General features: G+C 41.7%; 1 protein-coding gene across 23 annotated transcripts in view; it reads left to right on the top strand.

Annotated features, from left to right (window-relative positions):
* The window catches only part of cacna1ba (calcium channel, voltage-dependent, N type, alpha 1B subunit, a), a 100,365-nt gene that overhangs the window by 46,979 nt on the left and 36,134 nt on the right, over positions 1-17,252 (top strand). For 10 of the 23 annotated variants that reach the window (XM_042100832.1, XM_042100830.1, XM_042100829.1 and 7 more), the window contains exons 9-22: positions 107-196; positions 1,348-1,431; positions 2,844-3,062; positions 3,365-3,477; positions 3,795-3,910; positions 4,132-4,263; positions 8,761-8,833; positions 8,946-9,063; positions 9,242-9,309; positions 9,859-9,965; positions 11,191-11,253; positions 13,860-13,895; positions 15,916-16,761; positions 17,143-17,228. In XM_042100832.1, the coding sequence (XP_041956766.1) occupies positions 107-196; positions 1,348-1,431; positions 2,844-3,062; positions 3,365-3,477; positions 3,795-3,910; positions 4,132-4,263; positions 8,761-8,833; positions 8,946-9,063; positions 9,242-9,309; positions 9,859-9,965; positions 11,191-11,253; positions 13,860-13,895; positions 15,916-16,761; positions 17,143-17,228 (2,151 nt within the window). The remainder of the gene's footprint in view (positions 1-106; positions 197-1,347; positions 1,432-2,843; positions 3,063-3,364; positions 3,478-3,794; positions 3,911-4,131; positions 4,264-8,760; positions 8,834-8,945; positions 9,064-9,241; positions 9,310-9,858; positions 9,966-11,190; positions 11,254-13,859; positions 13,896-15,915; positions 16,762-17,142; positions 17,229-17,252) is intronic. The other 13 variants (XM_042100840.1, XM_042100842.1, XM_042100831.1 and 10 more) reach the window with 6 other exon arrangements.

Here is a 17,252-nt window from a genome sequence, read left to right as displayed (position 1 = left end):
ATGACATACCCTGTTAGGTTTCTGCATGGCCAAAACTTTCTTCATGTGACTGTGAATGGTCTTCTTTGGGAGAGTGTTTTGACTGATGCCAGTGTGTTTGTCTCAGAGGAAGTCATGTTGGCCGAAGAGGACAAACATGCAGAGGAGAAATCTCTAGATGGGGCCTGGTACAAGAGAAAGCACCCAAGCAACTCAGGTGGGGACCAGCCCATTCAGACACTCAGTCAATGCTCTGTAAGACATTTCACTCACTGGGAAGCAGGTTTTTAGGTGTGTATGCACATAAGCATATAACTGATACAATGTGTCCACATCACAACAGTTGTCAATGTGATACACATCTTCTAAATTTAGCAGTAGAACAGGTGATTCATTTATTGATTTATCCCGCCACCTCCAAAAATTTCTAATGCAGGCTGTTCTTATCAAAACAATAATAGCATAAATTAGCATTTTGCATTGTTGGTACACTTATTCAGTATATCAATTCATCATGTTCTTGAACACCTTTTTTCATTGGATGCTATTGCAGTAATTTGAGGCCCATGGATTTCCTGTCTGAGTGACTTTATGGCCATACTTATTGTTGTCCTGAAGCCAGTGGCCACTAATCAAAACAAGGACTACAATGCTCCTGTAATGACTTTTACAATATGCAGTAAAATGTCCTCATGGTCCTGCTTTCATGATGAGTTATGATTTCACAATGTTGTATCAATATTGTCCATTGCAATGTAACAAAAGCATAAATGCATCCACACATGGTGCAAGTTGTCGCATGATAACTGGGGCATTCTCCTTCACATGTACATACGAGGACAAACATACACACACACACACACACACACCATCTCCCTCACCCCCTCTTTCTGAGCTGTGTTATCAAGGACTACTAATCTCTCAGCAGTATTGCTTTCAAAGCCTGTGTGTGAGCATTTGGTAATTAAGGAGATTAGGCTGACAAGTTAATTAGATTACAGCAGTTTGCCACCACAGAGAGGAGAAACGCGGGAAAACAATACTGGCACGACTGTGCCATTGTGGCTGGTACGTGGAAAGGTCTGTGGATGTTTTGCACAATGCCCAATCTACTTATCACAGGTGCTGCCATACCTGTCCACAGGTGCTGTTCTCTGTGACAGTGGGATGTTGTGGTTCATTCTTTATCTCACAGCATGTTTGTTAAGCTACGATGATCTTAATGAATGGTGTTCTTGAGTTGTCTATTAAATGTCTATAAAGTTATTCCCAAAAATATCTGCCTTCAAGTACATACAGTAAATGCACAGTCAGTAAGATCTGTGTTGTTGTGTGTTGTTTATGTTGACTGTCCATTTTTCTCATTAGTCCTAAAAAGAGTCAAAAAGAGCAAGAATGACCTGATCAATGCTGAGGAAGGGGAGGACCACTTCACGGACATCTCCTCAGTTGGTAAGGACACAACCCTGACCTTCCACCTCACTCTTCATTCCACCTCAACTTTACACATTGAAAAGCCCTAGCAGCAACTGCGAGATGGACAGCTAGCGGATCGTGAGATGTTCACTAAATGTGACAAAAAATGTTATGGGCTTGAAATCGCGTACGATCGCTGACTGCACCTTTAAGCTCATGAATACAACTGACTTGAAATATTTTCAAGTTGTATTTGTTAATTATGTGTTAAAGTTATATTAACGTGTGCCATGTTAATTATGGTCTGTGTCCACACCCAGACTATATTTTAGTGACTTTTCTGATGGAACACTTCTCACTCATGCTCTAAACTCAGATTTATCATCTGAGGATCATCTTGAAATAGAGTGAAAAACAGCCTCTGATAACAGATGAAGCACAGAGGACGAAAAGAGATGTTAAGAGAAGGAGGAGAAAGAAAATGAAACGACAGGAGACAGCAAGACCACATGACACCATACTCCATTAATGGCGTCTCGGCTTCGCATGAGTCAAATTCGGTGGATTAAAATAGCCCGAAATGATTATGGCCCATTTTGCCCTGGAGCGGGCGGCGAAATACTAATGGAGCCATTTTTCACCTCTCGTTTTTTATTCAGGCCCACTTGACATTTGAGCCTAATTGGAGTTACAGAGTTTTTAATATAGAACAGGGCCTGTTGGGCTGAAGTGAAGTAGAGAATAATGAGCTGTCCTTGCCTCAGTCAAAACCAGACGGTTGCTTGTAAACCGGTGTGCAGGACACAACAAGTAGGCTAATTTATATTTGGGAGGAATTATGTTTAGAGGGGAAAACATAAACATTGACATGAATGTGTCTCTGCGTAGTCCTTGAGGTAAAACTCTTTCGAGATTGATGTTGCCCCTGAGAAACTTTGTCTGTGGGTCTGGCTGCAGAGGCATTATTCAAAACTTGCTCTGCAGGAAGGATCTAATTTTAATCTGACCTTAATCTAACTTCGCTTTTCTCCGGCGGGGATAAAGCCCCACCTTAGAGAGAGGAGTTCAAAATCTTATTGAACTTCACTTTAATCAAATAATGCCACGCCAACTATGTTTGTCAGTGTCTGGTTAACATACAGCAATGTAATACTGTGGTTTACTGAGGACTCCTCACTCTGTATTACAAAACATGGATCACAATAACAGAATGTATTAAGTAGTGAGAAAGTGAAGCAGACAACACGGAACGGTCATTTGGGGTTTTGGAGTTATCCATTAGGTTGTGTATAATTTTGTTAGTTGTGCTTGAGTGGTGCAAGTCCTCAACTGAGAGTCCTCAACTCAGTATATACTTCCAGCTGAGTGGGCGCTCACAGTGAGTGCAGACGCACGCAAGTTCGCAACGAAAACTTTACCCTAGTGTGTGCGCGCATTTGTCCCCACTGCACCCCAAGGATCCCCGTTCGCCCGGGCCAGCGTGAAGAGCAGCAAGAATGAGAGCTCGTCTTATTTCCGTCGGAAAGAGAAGAGGGTCCGCTTCTTCATCCGACGCATGGTCAAGTCCCAAGGCTTCTACTGGACAGTCCTGTGTCTGGTCGGGCTCAACACACTGTGTGTGGCCATAGTGCACTACGACCAGCCTGACTGGCTCACCTATGCTTTATGTAAGTCATAGAATACACTCAGATGGATGTACATTTATATACTGTAGGCTACTCCTCTATCGATCATCATAATGTGGTAAACTGACAAATTCTGCACTTTGTCTTTGACATAATACACTACAGTATATGTAATTGAAATGTTCCCCTTGGTATGCAGGGTCATTCTCATCTTCCTGCTTGTAAAGTAAATGTTGTTGATCTCTAATAGAATATGAGGCAATTGCATATTTTTAGCATATTAGTTGTGCTAAATGAAATGGCCCTGTGTCCAGTTTTATCGATTTGCGTCTGTCTGCCCGCAGATTTGGCAGAGTTTGTGTTCCTGGGCCTGTTTCTGACAGAGATGAGCCTGAAGATGTATGGACTGGGGCCCAGAACCTATTTCCATTCCTCATTTAACTGCTTTGATTTTGCTGTAAGTACTTGGGATTACTCAGGTATCACATAGATTACGCAATTTTGACAGAGGATGATTGATGTTGTTGCACATATGGTTGGTGTTGGGAAATGCTTTGTCATGTTACACAACGTTTTGTGAAACTAGATCATGAAATTAGAAACATTATAGTTAATTAGATAATATTAGATAGGATAATTAGATTAATTAATGTCAGAAATCATTGTAGTGAATTGTTCATGTTTTTAAATGTAGTTTTTGGTTGATAACATTTAATAACATGAAGTAATGTCAAAAATCAAATCAGTGTAATACATTTGACTGTATACACGCAGGTTATTATCGGTAGCATTTTTGAGGTGGTCTGGGCCGCTGTGAAACCCGGAGCCTCGTCGTTTGGCATCAGCGTTCTTCGAGCTCTCCGCCTGCTCAGGATATTCAAGGTTACCAAGTAAGCTGTCAGAAATACCCCCGCCATGATTTTACCCCTTGATACTCTGCGGTTGAGAAATAGGTTAAGCAATGTTCCTCTTTCATGTTGAAAACTCCTGTCAGTGACTGTTACCTGATAGCTATATGAGTTGTTACTTGAGCAAACCTCAGTCGAGTTCAGATGGGTGTATTGATCTAGACGCCGGTGGCTATGGTGATGCTTTCCCTGTGTTCTGGAAGGTACTGGAATTCTTTGCGGAATCTAGTGGTGTCTCTGCTGAACTCCATGAAGTCCATCATCAGTCTGCTCTTCCTGCTCTTCCTCTTCATTGTTGTGTTCGCTCTCCTGGGCATGCAGCTCTTCGGTGGACAGTGAGTAAACTATTAAGGAGTCCTCTCTCTTAACAGTCACTCATTTTCATTATGTAAGGGATAATGGACGACATGCCGTTCGAGTACCAGAAGATAATACTATCAATTATAACTATAAAATATCGACTTTTTACCACAGAATGTCATAATACATTGCAATCAATATGGAGTGTTATTGATTTTAAATTAGTGTTTTATTACCAGAACAAGGCCTGAAATAATATGTTTGTAATGATTGGTAGATACGTACATAAGTCCAGACAAATAGATGTTTCTCTGTCTTACTACTGTCACTAGAAAACCTATATACCGTATTTTCCGGACTATAAGTCGCTCCGGAGTATAAGTTGCACCAGTCAAAAAATGTATCATGAAGAGGAAAAAAACATATATATATATATATATATATATATATATAAATATATGTATGTTGCACCTGAGTTACAGGACTGGCCAACTATGAAAAAAAGTGTGACTTATAGTCCGGAAAATACGGTAAGTGCATGGGTTGTTTAGGTTTAGTTCATAAATAGGTTTTAGTCAAATCCTTTTGATGACCAGCTCATGGACGGTGTGCTGTTATTTACAGTTATTTAGCTGTACTGTACACTTTAAATGTGCAAAAACCTTTTTTGCTCTGATGTGTGAACCTTGAATGCTTTTAATGTCCCTATCAATACCAATGACATACAGTGATAGCACTTATTTTAGCCTGTCTTTTCATTTGAGTGTATTCTTGTGTTGATGAGCATGTAGGCTGTATTATTAAGGGATCCAGGTTTCATTCCTCTCTGCCATGAATTATTGATTAAACTCTGCAACTGAGGAATTGCTTTTGTGCACATGGTTCTCACACGGTAAATAAACGTATAAATTCATAAACAGTGCAGGCGTGGCACCTAACGTAATGATCTTCGAGTCAAATAAACAAACACTCCGAGTGCTTTTCAAACAGGAGAAAGCTCTTCCCAGACTCTGTGGCGCAGCAGCACAATCCTCAATCCCCTACTGGTGCAGACTGAGGTGAAGCAGAGATTTGTTTTCCTTCAGACGCAATGATCACGCAGATCCGTTTACTTGCGCTTCAGTGCAGGTTTTTTTTGTTGTTTTTTTTTATCATGCTTTTGAACGTGAGACAGCTGCACCAGTGCTCTCTTTAAAAAGTCGTTCAAAGTTTTATCTTAAAAAGCTGCACTTTCATCCACACCCAGTCATGTGTACACGTCCCTTTGCATCTCCTCTACACTGCAGATGATATACTGTACTTATTTTTGGGTCTGTAATCAGTAATTTTGCGCTCTAGTGAGTGAGTGAACCCTTGACTCCCCAAGCAGAACATCGGTTGATGTACAGGTTGAAGGTACTGGTCCAATTCCTCTGTCTCTTCCTCTGCGGCCCAAAGTATAAAACCTGCTAAGGCCGATAGGAAGTCAACATGAAATAATGCATTTTACACCACTTCACTCTTTTTCTACCTATTCTCATCTGAAGCGGGAGGGAAAGGAGAGTACATTCATTTCCGGATTTTTCTGGCGGCTCATTTAAAGCTTTCCAACTGTGTACCTCTGTTTTGTGCTTGGATAATTAAGTCCCTGTAGATACAATATGGAGTGCAAGAGAACGCATTAAGATTATTAGGGTGCAAGTCTGGAGAATTTCTCAGTATTATTTGCTTGGTGGAGAAATACGGAGGGTTATAAAGGCGTTTTCTGAGTGGACTATTTATAAAATGATGAAATGCACCCAGTGTGGTTGCTCATAATGCCTGATCCTCGGCTCCAATAATGTTGCTCTGTGGAGCTATGTGAGTGATTAGTCATTTGTATGTAAGTAATCAGCAATTATTTCCCGTTATTGCTTCAGTTCTGTCACTGGTTCATGTTAATTATCTACCACTAATGGTCTTGTTTCTGATCTTTTTTTGCTGCTCTGAATCAATTGCATTTGAAAAATGTAACACACACATACCACATATACATATACGAATTATGTTATTAACCCTTAGAACCCTAAGCTGTTTTAGGGCATTTTCGCTACCTTTATTCATAAGGATTTATTCTGGTCATTGTAAGTGCCACACACACATATTATATATTGTTTTTTCAGCAGAGTGTAGGCTATCCAGATCTTCCATCATTTCATGTATTAGTACTAGCATTGATTTTATTTAGATTTTTAAAGAATTAAGAATATAAAAAGCGTATTATAAAAATTCTTATATTTTGACATGTATCTCACCACAGCAAGCTCATAGCTCTACATGCATTTCATGTGTGTGTAGGGCAGACTGTCCTGAATCGGTGGTGAGTATTAAATATTAAATTAAATTATACCGGTGAGGTGAATATTAAACCTTTTGCTTTTTGACATTTATGCAAAATTTGGTAGTTTTATAGGCTATACTGCGCTTTGTCTTTGCATTACTGCTTAATGATGTTTTCTAAACAAAGTTCGGGAGGAGCCCTTAGGGATGATTGACAGCAATTAACTCACCTGTCTTCCACCGCCAGGGTATTTAAGCCGGCCTCTTTATCCATACGTCACACGCCGCGGCGCTCGCAAAATTATCTCTCCTCCTCCCCTTACTCCTCCATTTCACTGATAGCCCAGTTACGCATCCTCCTTACACTGGCGGTGCAAGCGGCCATCGCTCTATAGCGATCTCCGCTTCAGGCATTCCATGACCACGGCCAGCTACCATGCCAAACACGCGCTTAGCTTATACACTCAGTATAGCAATCATGCCGACGGGCGAACTAGTGAATACTTACATGGCCATACAACATTTTGCAGTAAGTGTAGCAAGTGATCATAATCACTCAGTTTTTATATTAATTGAGGAGATACTTACTACATTTCTAGTGAAGATATGCTGCTTGATGCCTTAACAATGGCAACCTGTCATTTATAAACATTTATGTAAAAATGGAACAAAATCAATCGGGTATTCTTGTAGACTTTCATGTCAAGCAATATTGCATTGCTGCACACCAAAACCTAACCTTTGACACCTTTGCACACTGCTGCTTATATTTTGTCAAAGTATATGTTAATTACTTTTTGTAAAATCTGACTAACTATTTTGAATATGATACTTTCACTGGCATTTAATATTGTGAGACTGTATCATGATAGACACCTAATGTGTGTGTGAGTGTGAATGGTAGTGTGCCTTTTTAGAAGAAAGTCCAGGGCCTTTTTTAGTCCCAGTCTGTCCCTGTACACACACACACACACACACACACACACACACACACACACACACACACACACACACACACACACACACACACACACCTATTAGAGTAAGGGCAAGTGAAACAAAGGCAGAATGCAGTAATGGCCATTGAAATCAAGGCAGTAAGGGCAGATACTGCACTCTGCCTTGGTTTTCCTCTAATTTTCTATACAAACTGCAAAGTAAAAATGTAAATTTAGCTAAGAAATATATTAGGCAGCCATATGAAATTTTAACAGATTGAAGAGTAGATCATGTACTTCTTATTTGTGCAAAAAATGTTTTTTTGAAAAAGTGCAGATACTGCTCTTAGCCTTTGTAGGGCAGAATGGGTGTGCAGCGTTGGTTTGTGTACATGACGTTATTATTTTGCAGTCACTTCATCTGTTTTTATAAGCCAGAAGGATCGATATACATGGTACCAATGGATAGCCCTATGTCTCCTCTTTCATCTGATATGCTTGCCATATCTATGCGATCACGAGTTCGTGGGTAATTCAAACGAGAGTAATGGGTGTGCAGGTGAACGCAGAGAAGTATAGACTCTAAATATGATGCAATTTGATTTAATTTCATTATTGTTCATACTATTTTCATACTTTAACGTACAGACAAGTGCGTGGTCTCGTTGGAAAGCCCCGCTTCTGCTCTGTCACGCAATAGCAATGACACAGAGAAGAAAGGGTGTGTTTTTTGACGCACTTTGCGTCAATCGGGTTCTAAGGGTTAATACAGCACAGAGCAGTGTGATTTCACTTAACTCCATTAAGTTAAATTAATTTAGATGTATATTATATCTGTGTGTTCCAGTTGTCTTTCTTTTTTCCTTATTCAGTGGTTCTGTCAGAAGTTGACACTAGGAATGTAGGTGTTGCTCATACAGTACATGGCATTGTCTGTGAATCAGTAAAAACAACCAATAGCATGTCAGCAATGTTAAATTGTGTCTTACACTATATACAATGGGATCACAACACAATCTTTATATGTGATGGTGAAAGGTTTTTATATGGCTTTGTAGAAATTAGTGTGAAACATTTATTATGCATTGCTGTGGCTAATGTAATGATTATGTTAGGGCTAACTAGAGATTTTCTCCCAAATAAGCCACAACTTTGATGCAAGACCAGGCAGAAATAACCCTAATCACAGAAAGGATGTTGACTCCTCGTTTCAAAGCCTTAAATTATTATTGTTTTGTTTGCATTACAAATTAAATAATAAGAGATTTGTTTCCTTTTTGTATTCATTTTTTACAGGTTTAATTTCGAAGAAGAGACTCCCACAACCAATTTTGATACATTTCCAGCTGCCATTCTTACTGTGTTCCAGGTAATTAAAAACTCAAGGCATCAGAGCATAATTAGTCCGGAATGATGCATCTACATAAAAAAGTAGAACGCTGTATCAGTGTTTGTAATGAGACTGTGCCTCCACTTCACAGATTTTGACAGGAGAGGACTGGAATGCAGTGATGTATCATGGGATAGAGTCCCAGGGCGGGGTCCGCCGGGGGATGTTTTCCTCCGTGTATTTCATCATTCTGACTCTCTTTGGGAACTGTATCCTTTTCACTCGACCTCTATCTCACCTCAGTGGAAACTTTATTTACATGATGTGTTGTGAAGTTGATTTGCTTGACCATGAAGCGCCCATCTGTTGGTGTCACCTGATAACATATTGGGCTGTTTGTGGGTTTAGTTTATGCTATATTTGTATCCTTAAACTAAAAAAAAACAGATACCCTCCTCAATGTCTTCTTGGCTATTGCAGTTGACAACCTTGCAAATGCACAAGAACTCACAAAGGTACCGGTATACGGCCACCACATCCTAGCAAAGTACTCTCAGCACTGGCAGGGTCACTCTATAAAATGAACATCTTCCATCAAACACCATTTATCAATCTGCATGTTTGTATAGGTGGTCTGCCCTAATGGTTCAACAGCCTGTAGAGCTTTATTGGTTCCATAAGCCTGTCTGCATATATATATATATATATATATATGCTCTTCTCTCGAAGGTAAATGATGTTTGTCCTTGTCAATAACTCAAGGTAATGAAACTCCCCAATGAGTGGCAGGATTTACAGCCTTTAATACTGCACAGTGCTTTACCTACAGACCTCTACCTTCAGTATTACTGGTCCCTCAAGAGAGCAGGCAGAGAGGCGAAGGTTTGTTGTCAGTGGCCAATGAGGCCATTTCTATTAAAGTTCTGCCCTTTCTCATTCTCTTTCCCTTTGCTTTCTCCACTCGCTCTTTTCTTCTCTTTTCTTTTCCTCTCTTCTCTTGTCATCTCTTCACCTCTTCCGTCCGCTGTTCTTCTCTGTCCATTCTGTCCGTGTGTGCCTTGCAGGATGAGGAGGAGCAGGAGGAGGCCATCACTAAGAAGCTGGCCCTTCAGAAAGCCAAAGAGGTCAAAGAGGTCAGCCCCATGTCAGCGGCCAATATCTCCATCACAGCGTAAGTTATGGACATTTAATCCTGACTGTGTTCTCCTATACCACTATAACGCACTTGCACACAATCACACACACACACACACACACACACACACACACACACCATCACATCACTGATCTGTGTTTCTTGTGTCCCTGTTCCTAGAAGTATATTACTATATATACTGTATGATGTGCGGTCTCCTACACCCATGACATATTTGTAGTTTTTTTTGTCCTGCCTTCTTCCCCTCTGTCCCATATTTTTGTTTGTTCAAAGTGATGTGTGTACACATTTTGTGTGTATGTATTATTTGTGTGTGTGTGTGTGTGTGTGTGTGTGTGTATCCCCTTCAGTGGTGCTGTTGTGTTAATCTCATCCCTCACTTCAAAGCTTTTTGTTCCAACAGATAGAACTGTGTACTTCAAGTGACAAAAGCTTTGCCACCAATCGTCCAAGTGACAAAAGTTTTGGCATCAATCGTCTAGACATTTGATAAATGATGGCCAGTGAACACACTCAGATCTCTTCTGTGAGATGGCTGTGTAACAGGGCACTTTGGGGGACTGCTAAGTGGAAACAGAAGTAGCTTATATCTCAGTAAGAATGTATTCTCAACAGTCAGTTGACACTTATGGCAGTTGCACTCAAATCAAACACTGAACTTACCAAACTGGCCAAACCAAACTGATCTGAACTTAACCACTGACAAATACTCTTAATTCATAATTCACTGTTAATCACCGATCAGGGGCATAATTATATTAGGGCCATTCATCTGACTATTAGTATAAGTGTAATTGTGAATAATCAGAGAACAACAGGGATGTGATCATTATTAATGTTACCTTACACTTTTTGGTTAACATTTTCTTCATTTGATTCACAAGACCTTTTTCCTTCACAATGCTACTGTATATTCATGGGAAACAAACATTTTTATAATATGACAGCCATCATTTTCATTTGTATTCAAATAAGTGAGGGGGAAATGTCTTCACAAGTAATGTTTTGTTCTGTTCCTTGTAATATTTGTAGTTGTGTTTTGTTCACTGACATTTCTGTTTATTGTGTAACATTTGTGGTCATGAATATGGTGCTGCGTTGACATTGTGTGGGGAGAGTCAGACTTCGACAGTGTCTCATTCTCTAGGGTCTGACTGCTTCCGATGTCCTTTCTGTTTTCCCTCCCTTTTTGTGTGTGTGTATGTTTTGTTTTCTTCTGTTTTTGTTTTGGCTTATGCAGTATTGTAAAGCAATATCGAAGTACACTTTCTCGCAGCCCGTCTGTCTCCAGCATTCATTCACCGTGAGTTTTTACTTCCCTGTTTCCACTTCCAGTTTTTTTCCTCTTCCTTTATTCCCTCTCTTCTTTCTCTTCCTCTGATCTCAAATCAGTCCCATCCCATATTCCGTGTATGGTCTTGCCCATTGGCCGAAGGTGTAAAGCAGTCTACAGTAATCAAAGGATGAATGGCAACCAGCTATATGTTTTCTTTTTTTAGAGGAAATGGTGTTAATGTCTAGTGTTTAGTTGATATCTGTGTCCATTGTACAGTGCCTTCTTTTACCATCTGTGAATTTATTGTGATTAATGCACACTTGATGCACAACAGTGGCTTTGCTTCCCACATGAGCCCTAGATTTTTTAATTAAGATTTTCTTTAACCTCAGTTCCCCTTCCTCCTTCACACTTCGACTCTTTTACCCTTCTGTTTTCTTTGGTCGTCTGGGTTTTTTCCCCTGGCATGTGCTCCTATTCTGGGTGTTTTGTTGTTTGTTGTTTTTGTTTCTGCTCATGTATTTTTGAAGCGGACGTGGAGTAGCCTCCACTCAGGGAGACACCCTCAGCAGTAGTAGAGTAGCAGACTGCTGACACCGGGTGAGTCATCATATTTCCAGCCGTGGGTCCCGGTGGCAGCAACAATGTGCCGACAAACACACAACCGCTGCTCTCTCAGACGCACAGAGAGATGCACACACACAGGGCTTTTGGTGAGGGAGAGCACTGTTATGGAGACCAATCATAGACTCATGCGGAATCAGGGGAAAAAATGGGCTGAACAGTTCTTGTAGTTGTTTATTGTATTTCTGAAGGGATCTGATGATTCTCACTTGAATTGACTTGTGTGTGATGACACTCATGTTCAAGAGAACCTCTTTGTTTTAGTTTGGGTACCATGTTTGCCAATTGATTTTCTTGGTAGGATTTTTTTTGTAGCATCGCTAGGTTTCTTATTTGCTTTTGTAGAAAGGTTGTTGGTTAGGAAGTTTAGGTAATCAATTTGAGGACAAAGTTGTCCACAAACCATAGTAATTTACATAAACTGAATGATAAAGAAACTCCCAAACTTCCCAAAAGTGAAATTCAGAATTATTTAGTTTGTTTGTCTTAATCACCCAATACCTTTATAAAAGTAGAATATTAGCTTTTTAGAGTCAGTTAAAGTCACATTTATCTCTATGATTCAGGGAATTCCCCTGAATATATTTTGCTCCTTTACCTTTACTAATATCATCATCAAAGATAGATTTCTTTCTTCATTTTCCACGGTGTCACTTGGGATTATGAAAACTCATTAAGGTTTTAGAAATGCAAATAAGGTAAGCAATTGACTTTTAAGTAGGGATGCACTGTATTTCTTAAATATGCTCTTTAAGATTCTCCAAATGATAATTGGTCATCTGACCTTTTGTTGGAGTAGTGAGCAATTCCTCCTTGATATCGGCAACATTTTCTATACTGTTAAACCTCGATTAATAGCCCAGGATTTTATTTACGTCAAACACCAAAACTCAACCTGTTTGGGACAGGCGTCTATATGGACCAGGCCTTTAATTCCTTTCACACAACTTTTGCTCAGCTAAAATAGGAAATACTGCCAGATTGATTATTTAAAACCGTATGAATATTTGCCTACTTGAATAAAAATGTTATCTAGTTCTGAAAGTCAATGTCTTAATTTGAGGAATGAAGTTATCAGACATTATATAACAGTTAGGTTTTTGTTCATTTCTGATTGGAGAGGGATTCTATGAGTCATCACAAGTGGCGATATCTCAGGACATCCCCACTGCAGCTAGTAATCATTCCACACATTGTATTGAATTATCCAGCGCAAACATTTAATTTATTCCAACCAAGAGAGCAGTGGTTTCATAATGTCACATTTGAGTGTGAAAATGGAGTATATGAAGTAGGTGAATGTTCAATTTAATATGAGGCATATAGACAAGTAAGCAGGCTTTACAAGTTAGGTACAAGCAAATAGCCTGTCACTGAACTTGACTCTCAGTGTTCATGCTTATGTTTATGCATGAAGTAGAGACTCTGGTAAGGTAAATTAGTGAAGGAGTCCGTTTAGAATTTGAATTGTGCTTTATTTAATTGAATACTTTAGTACAAATATTGATATTTGGTGGCAGTGTATTCATAACGTATCGCAGAAAGAAGTCATCTGATTTATTGCACTTTCGATATTGTGTCCTTCCTCTAATTTCCAGTATAAATTTACATTAATGACCTACATATAAAATAACAATTGATTTTGCGTTGAAGAAATTTTGATGACACATTGGCGAGGCATTAGAGAGAGATTACTGATTAGTGCTTAGGATAATACAGTGCGATATCAATATCTGGGTGTCTCTCCCTTCCCTGCTTCAGTTTCAATTCCTCTCGTATTGAAGTAAGTGCTTTGGTTACACCATCTTTTGTGTTACCCCATCATGCTCCCCCATCTTATGTCTCAGTACAGTTTTATCCAGCTCCCCCCATCAACACTCTTGGTAATAATCTTCTCGCTGCTGTATTTGTTTCTGTCCTCTAACTCTGCTGTGTACTTTGACAAATGCCATAGTCCTTGTTCCCATTTGTTTGTGTTTTTTACACTGTGTTGCCCTGTATGTTTTTAGGAGTTATGTCAGCTCTCCCGCCCATCACTACTTGAGGTAAAGGTACTACCAAAGATATGCTTAATGGCAAAAATGTGTGTATAACCAAAGACATGCTCACCCCCAGATGTCTGTGGAAAATTGTCATTGTGTTTGACCCCCCCCCCCCCCATCACCACCACCACACACACACACACACCACCACCACCACCCTCCCGATCCCCCGGTGAAGAATGGACAATAAACTGTCATCTTCATTTTGTCCATTCAGTGTATGTGTTCACATGGTCACTCACTGAGTGGTTTCCATTCTCGATTCTCAATGACTCCCAAAAGCCCTGACAGGGCTCTTAGTTTTATGTGTGTGTGATGCAATTAAAAAGGTGAGTGTCCTTTACCGGCAATATATTTGCTCATAGACTTCATAGAATTGCTTGGTGTCAGAAGTGGGATTACGTTTCAGAAATAGCCCTGGACAGCCTGATTTATAAAGATCTTTTCCTGTGTGTGTGTGTGTGTGTGTGTGTGTGTGTGTGTGTGTGTGTGTGTGTCTGTGTGTATGTATGAGTGTGTGTGACGTCTTGTTCTGAATAAATCTCAGCTGAAGTGTATCGGGAACTAGCTTAAATTGCTCGGAGTGATTTACCGAGCAGCACACCAGTATGTCGGGCCCTGTCTGAAGAGCTGGCCCTAAATAACATCAGCACAAATGGATCGGGTGCTGTAGGCTTGCTCAAATAGCCTAATCTCAGGAAGCCCCGGCGCATCCCCCCCCCCCCCCCAACCCATCGACTATCTGCTTGCAGAACCCTGTAGCCCCTAAACCATTACCTCTGTCTGACTTGTATATCAGAGGAGTTAGGGAAAGAAGCGTGGGTGAGTGGCAGGCAGGCAGGCAGGCAGGCAGGCTTGAGGTGCTAACAGAGAGATAGGGGGAGACAGGATCTCATGGAGAGGGCAGAGTAGAAGATAAAGCCCTATAGTTTACTCTTTACTTGCCACATTCTCTTTGGAATGAACATACAATTTCGACCTCAGTATTTTTGCCAGCATTAAACTTATTTTTATTGTGTTGGTGGAATGGATTCAGGAGTGCTAACTTGGCCATATAAATCCTCCCCAAGATGTTCAGACTGTTCGACTGACTACTGATCAGTCAGTTTTGACCATGTACAACATTCCTGTAGGAATGAAAGAAAGTACATTGAAATCACATTGTGACACGTTTCTGTTATTGTGTAAATTGGAGTGTGTCAAATTGGACATTTATAATACAGCCAGATTTTAGCTCTGTGGATTGTAGATGCATTGTCACGGGAAGTGGTGGTGGTGGGGGGGGGGGGTGATTTGGGGAAAGAACATGTCTGACTTGCATAATAAGTTAAGAAAACAATGAAAGGGATAAATATGAATACTCATTCTGACAATCATAGCCACTCTGATGTAATGCCATGTCATTACGCCTCCAGTCCAAGGGAAATCATGGTTTTGGGGCAACACTATTTCAGGGTGCATGGTCCAAACATAATGAAACATCACCTAACCAAGGTTTTTGAGAGGAAGGAACAAGCATGAGAAAGCATGAGCGTCTAAGATGCTGAAATACCATGGTGACTTGTAATGTATTGGCACATCCATAAAGACCTTCTTTTCACATGTGGAAATGTACTGAACTGGAGCTAGAAGTATTGGCAGTGAATCCCCAATGCAGGCTTGTTAATTATTTAGCACCTTGGGGGTTGCTGTGCATTAAAATATGGACTTTCATAGCATGTGTTTCCTGCAAAAGGAAAGCAGTTGAAATGCCAGTGAATTTTAAAGCATAGGGGGAAACTCCTTTGGCTCCATACAAGTAAACTCTTTCATGACCTTTTTCAAAAAGTGTCATATTGACGTCCCTCCAAGTGTTAAGGTGGTCTTCACATGGATGGGAGTTTTTCCTTCACAGTGGTGTACCTTCCTCACTGAAGTAATTATCTGGCTGATTGAAACTGATGTCTCTGAGCTCCTTGTGTTAAACTTGTTCATTCTCCACCTGACTCCCCTGTGCCCCCACCCCCCTGACCATCCCCACCAGCAGGGAGCAGCAGAGGTCCCAGAAGTTGATGTCTGTGTGGGAGCAGCGCACCACGCAGATGCGGCGCAACAACCTGCGCCCCAGCAGCGAGGCGCTCTACAGCGAGCTGGACCCCGAGGAGCGCCAGCGTATGTCTTCCGCCCTGCACATACGGCCCGATATGAAGACCCACCTGGACCGTCCGTTGGTGGTAGAGCACGGTGACGGCCCCATAGGGGGGCCACACAACCACCACCACCACCACCACCACCACCACAACCACCACTGGGACAAGGGTCAGGGCGAGGGGGATGCCGCAGGAGGGACGGAGTCCGGGCAGCCGTCGCGGAAACATCACCGGCGAAAGGATGCCAACGAGAACGGGGAGACGGGCGGCGGCAGCACCAGGGAGGGAGGGCGGCATCACGTCCACCACAGCCGCAGCAAGGACCACGAGGGCTCGCGCTGCCGGGAGGGGAAAGGCGACCGCAGCCGGAGCCGCGAGGGGGGGCGCCGCCACCACCACCCGAGGTCTGTGGACGAGGGCGGAGGAGGAGGTGGGGGTGAAGGAGGAGGAGGAGGAGGAGGTACTGGAGAGAGGGAGCGCCACCACCACCACCATCGACAGCAGTCCACTGAGGGCAACGGGGTGGTCAGCAGCGGGGGCAAGAGCTTACCGCGCTCGCGGCACATGGACGGCTCGCGCTCGGGGAACCGCGACGGCGACCGGTGCTCGCGGGGAGAGAACGGAGCCAATGGGGAGAGGAGCAGGCGCAGGCCCCGCAGCGGCAAATCACAGGCCACCGCTGACGGAGAGGAGGGCAGAGAGAGAGGCGAGAGGGAGGGCGGCAGGACCCACAGGCACAGGTCAGAATCAGCTCTTTTCCCCTCTTTTCCCTCCTCTTACTCCAGCCACAGCATTTTCTGATCTTTATTGTGTCTTTACAATGTATTAAATCCTAAGTATTGAGTGTTTTCAATGTATTTATGTTGAATATTGGGCCGTTTCAATTTCACTCTTCTGATGCTATAATGAAATTAGTAGACTCTTTGTGTCGATTTAAGTTTTAAGATAAGGAAAGTAGCAATAAAACTCATCTGCAGTACATACAGTAGATATCACAAATACAAAGACATTACGTACAGTACGAGTGTATCACAGACCTAGATGTCACACACTATCCGAATGTTTGTGTCTATTCCAAACTGTACTGCACTGCTCCTTGTGTGTGTGTTTGTAATGGACAGGCACACAGATGTGGAGGCGAGCCAGCCGAGCGGCCACATCCCCGTCACCATCACCTCACCACCAGGGGAGACCACCCTCATACCAAGTCAGTGCTCAGCAAGCATGCCCA

Source organism: Alosa sapidissima, chromosome 8 (genome assembly GCF_018492685.1).
Source record: "Alosa sapidissima isolate fAloSap1 chromosome 8, fAloSap1.pri, whole genome shotgun sequence".
Classification (NCBI taxonomy): Eukaryota; Metazoa; Chordata; class Actinopteri; order Clupeiformes; family Clupeidae; genus Alosa; species Alosa sapidissima.
This window is presented reverse-complemented; position numbering and strand designations above follow the sequence as displayed.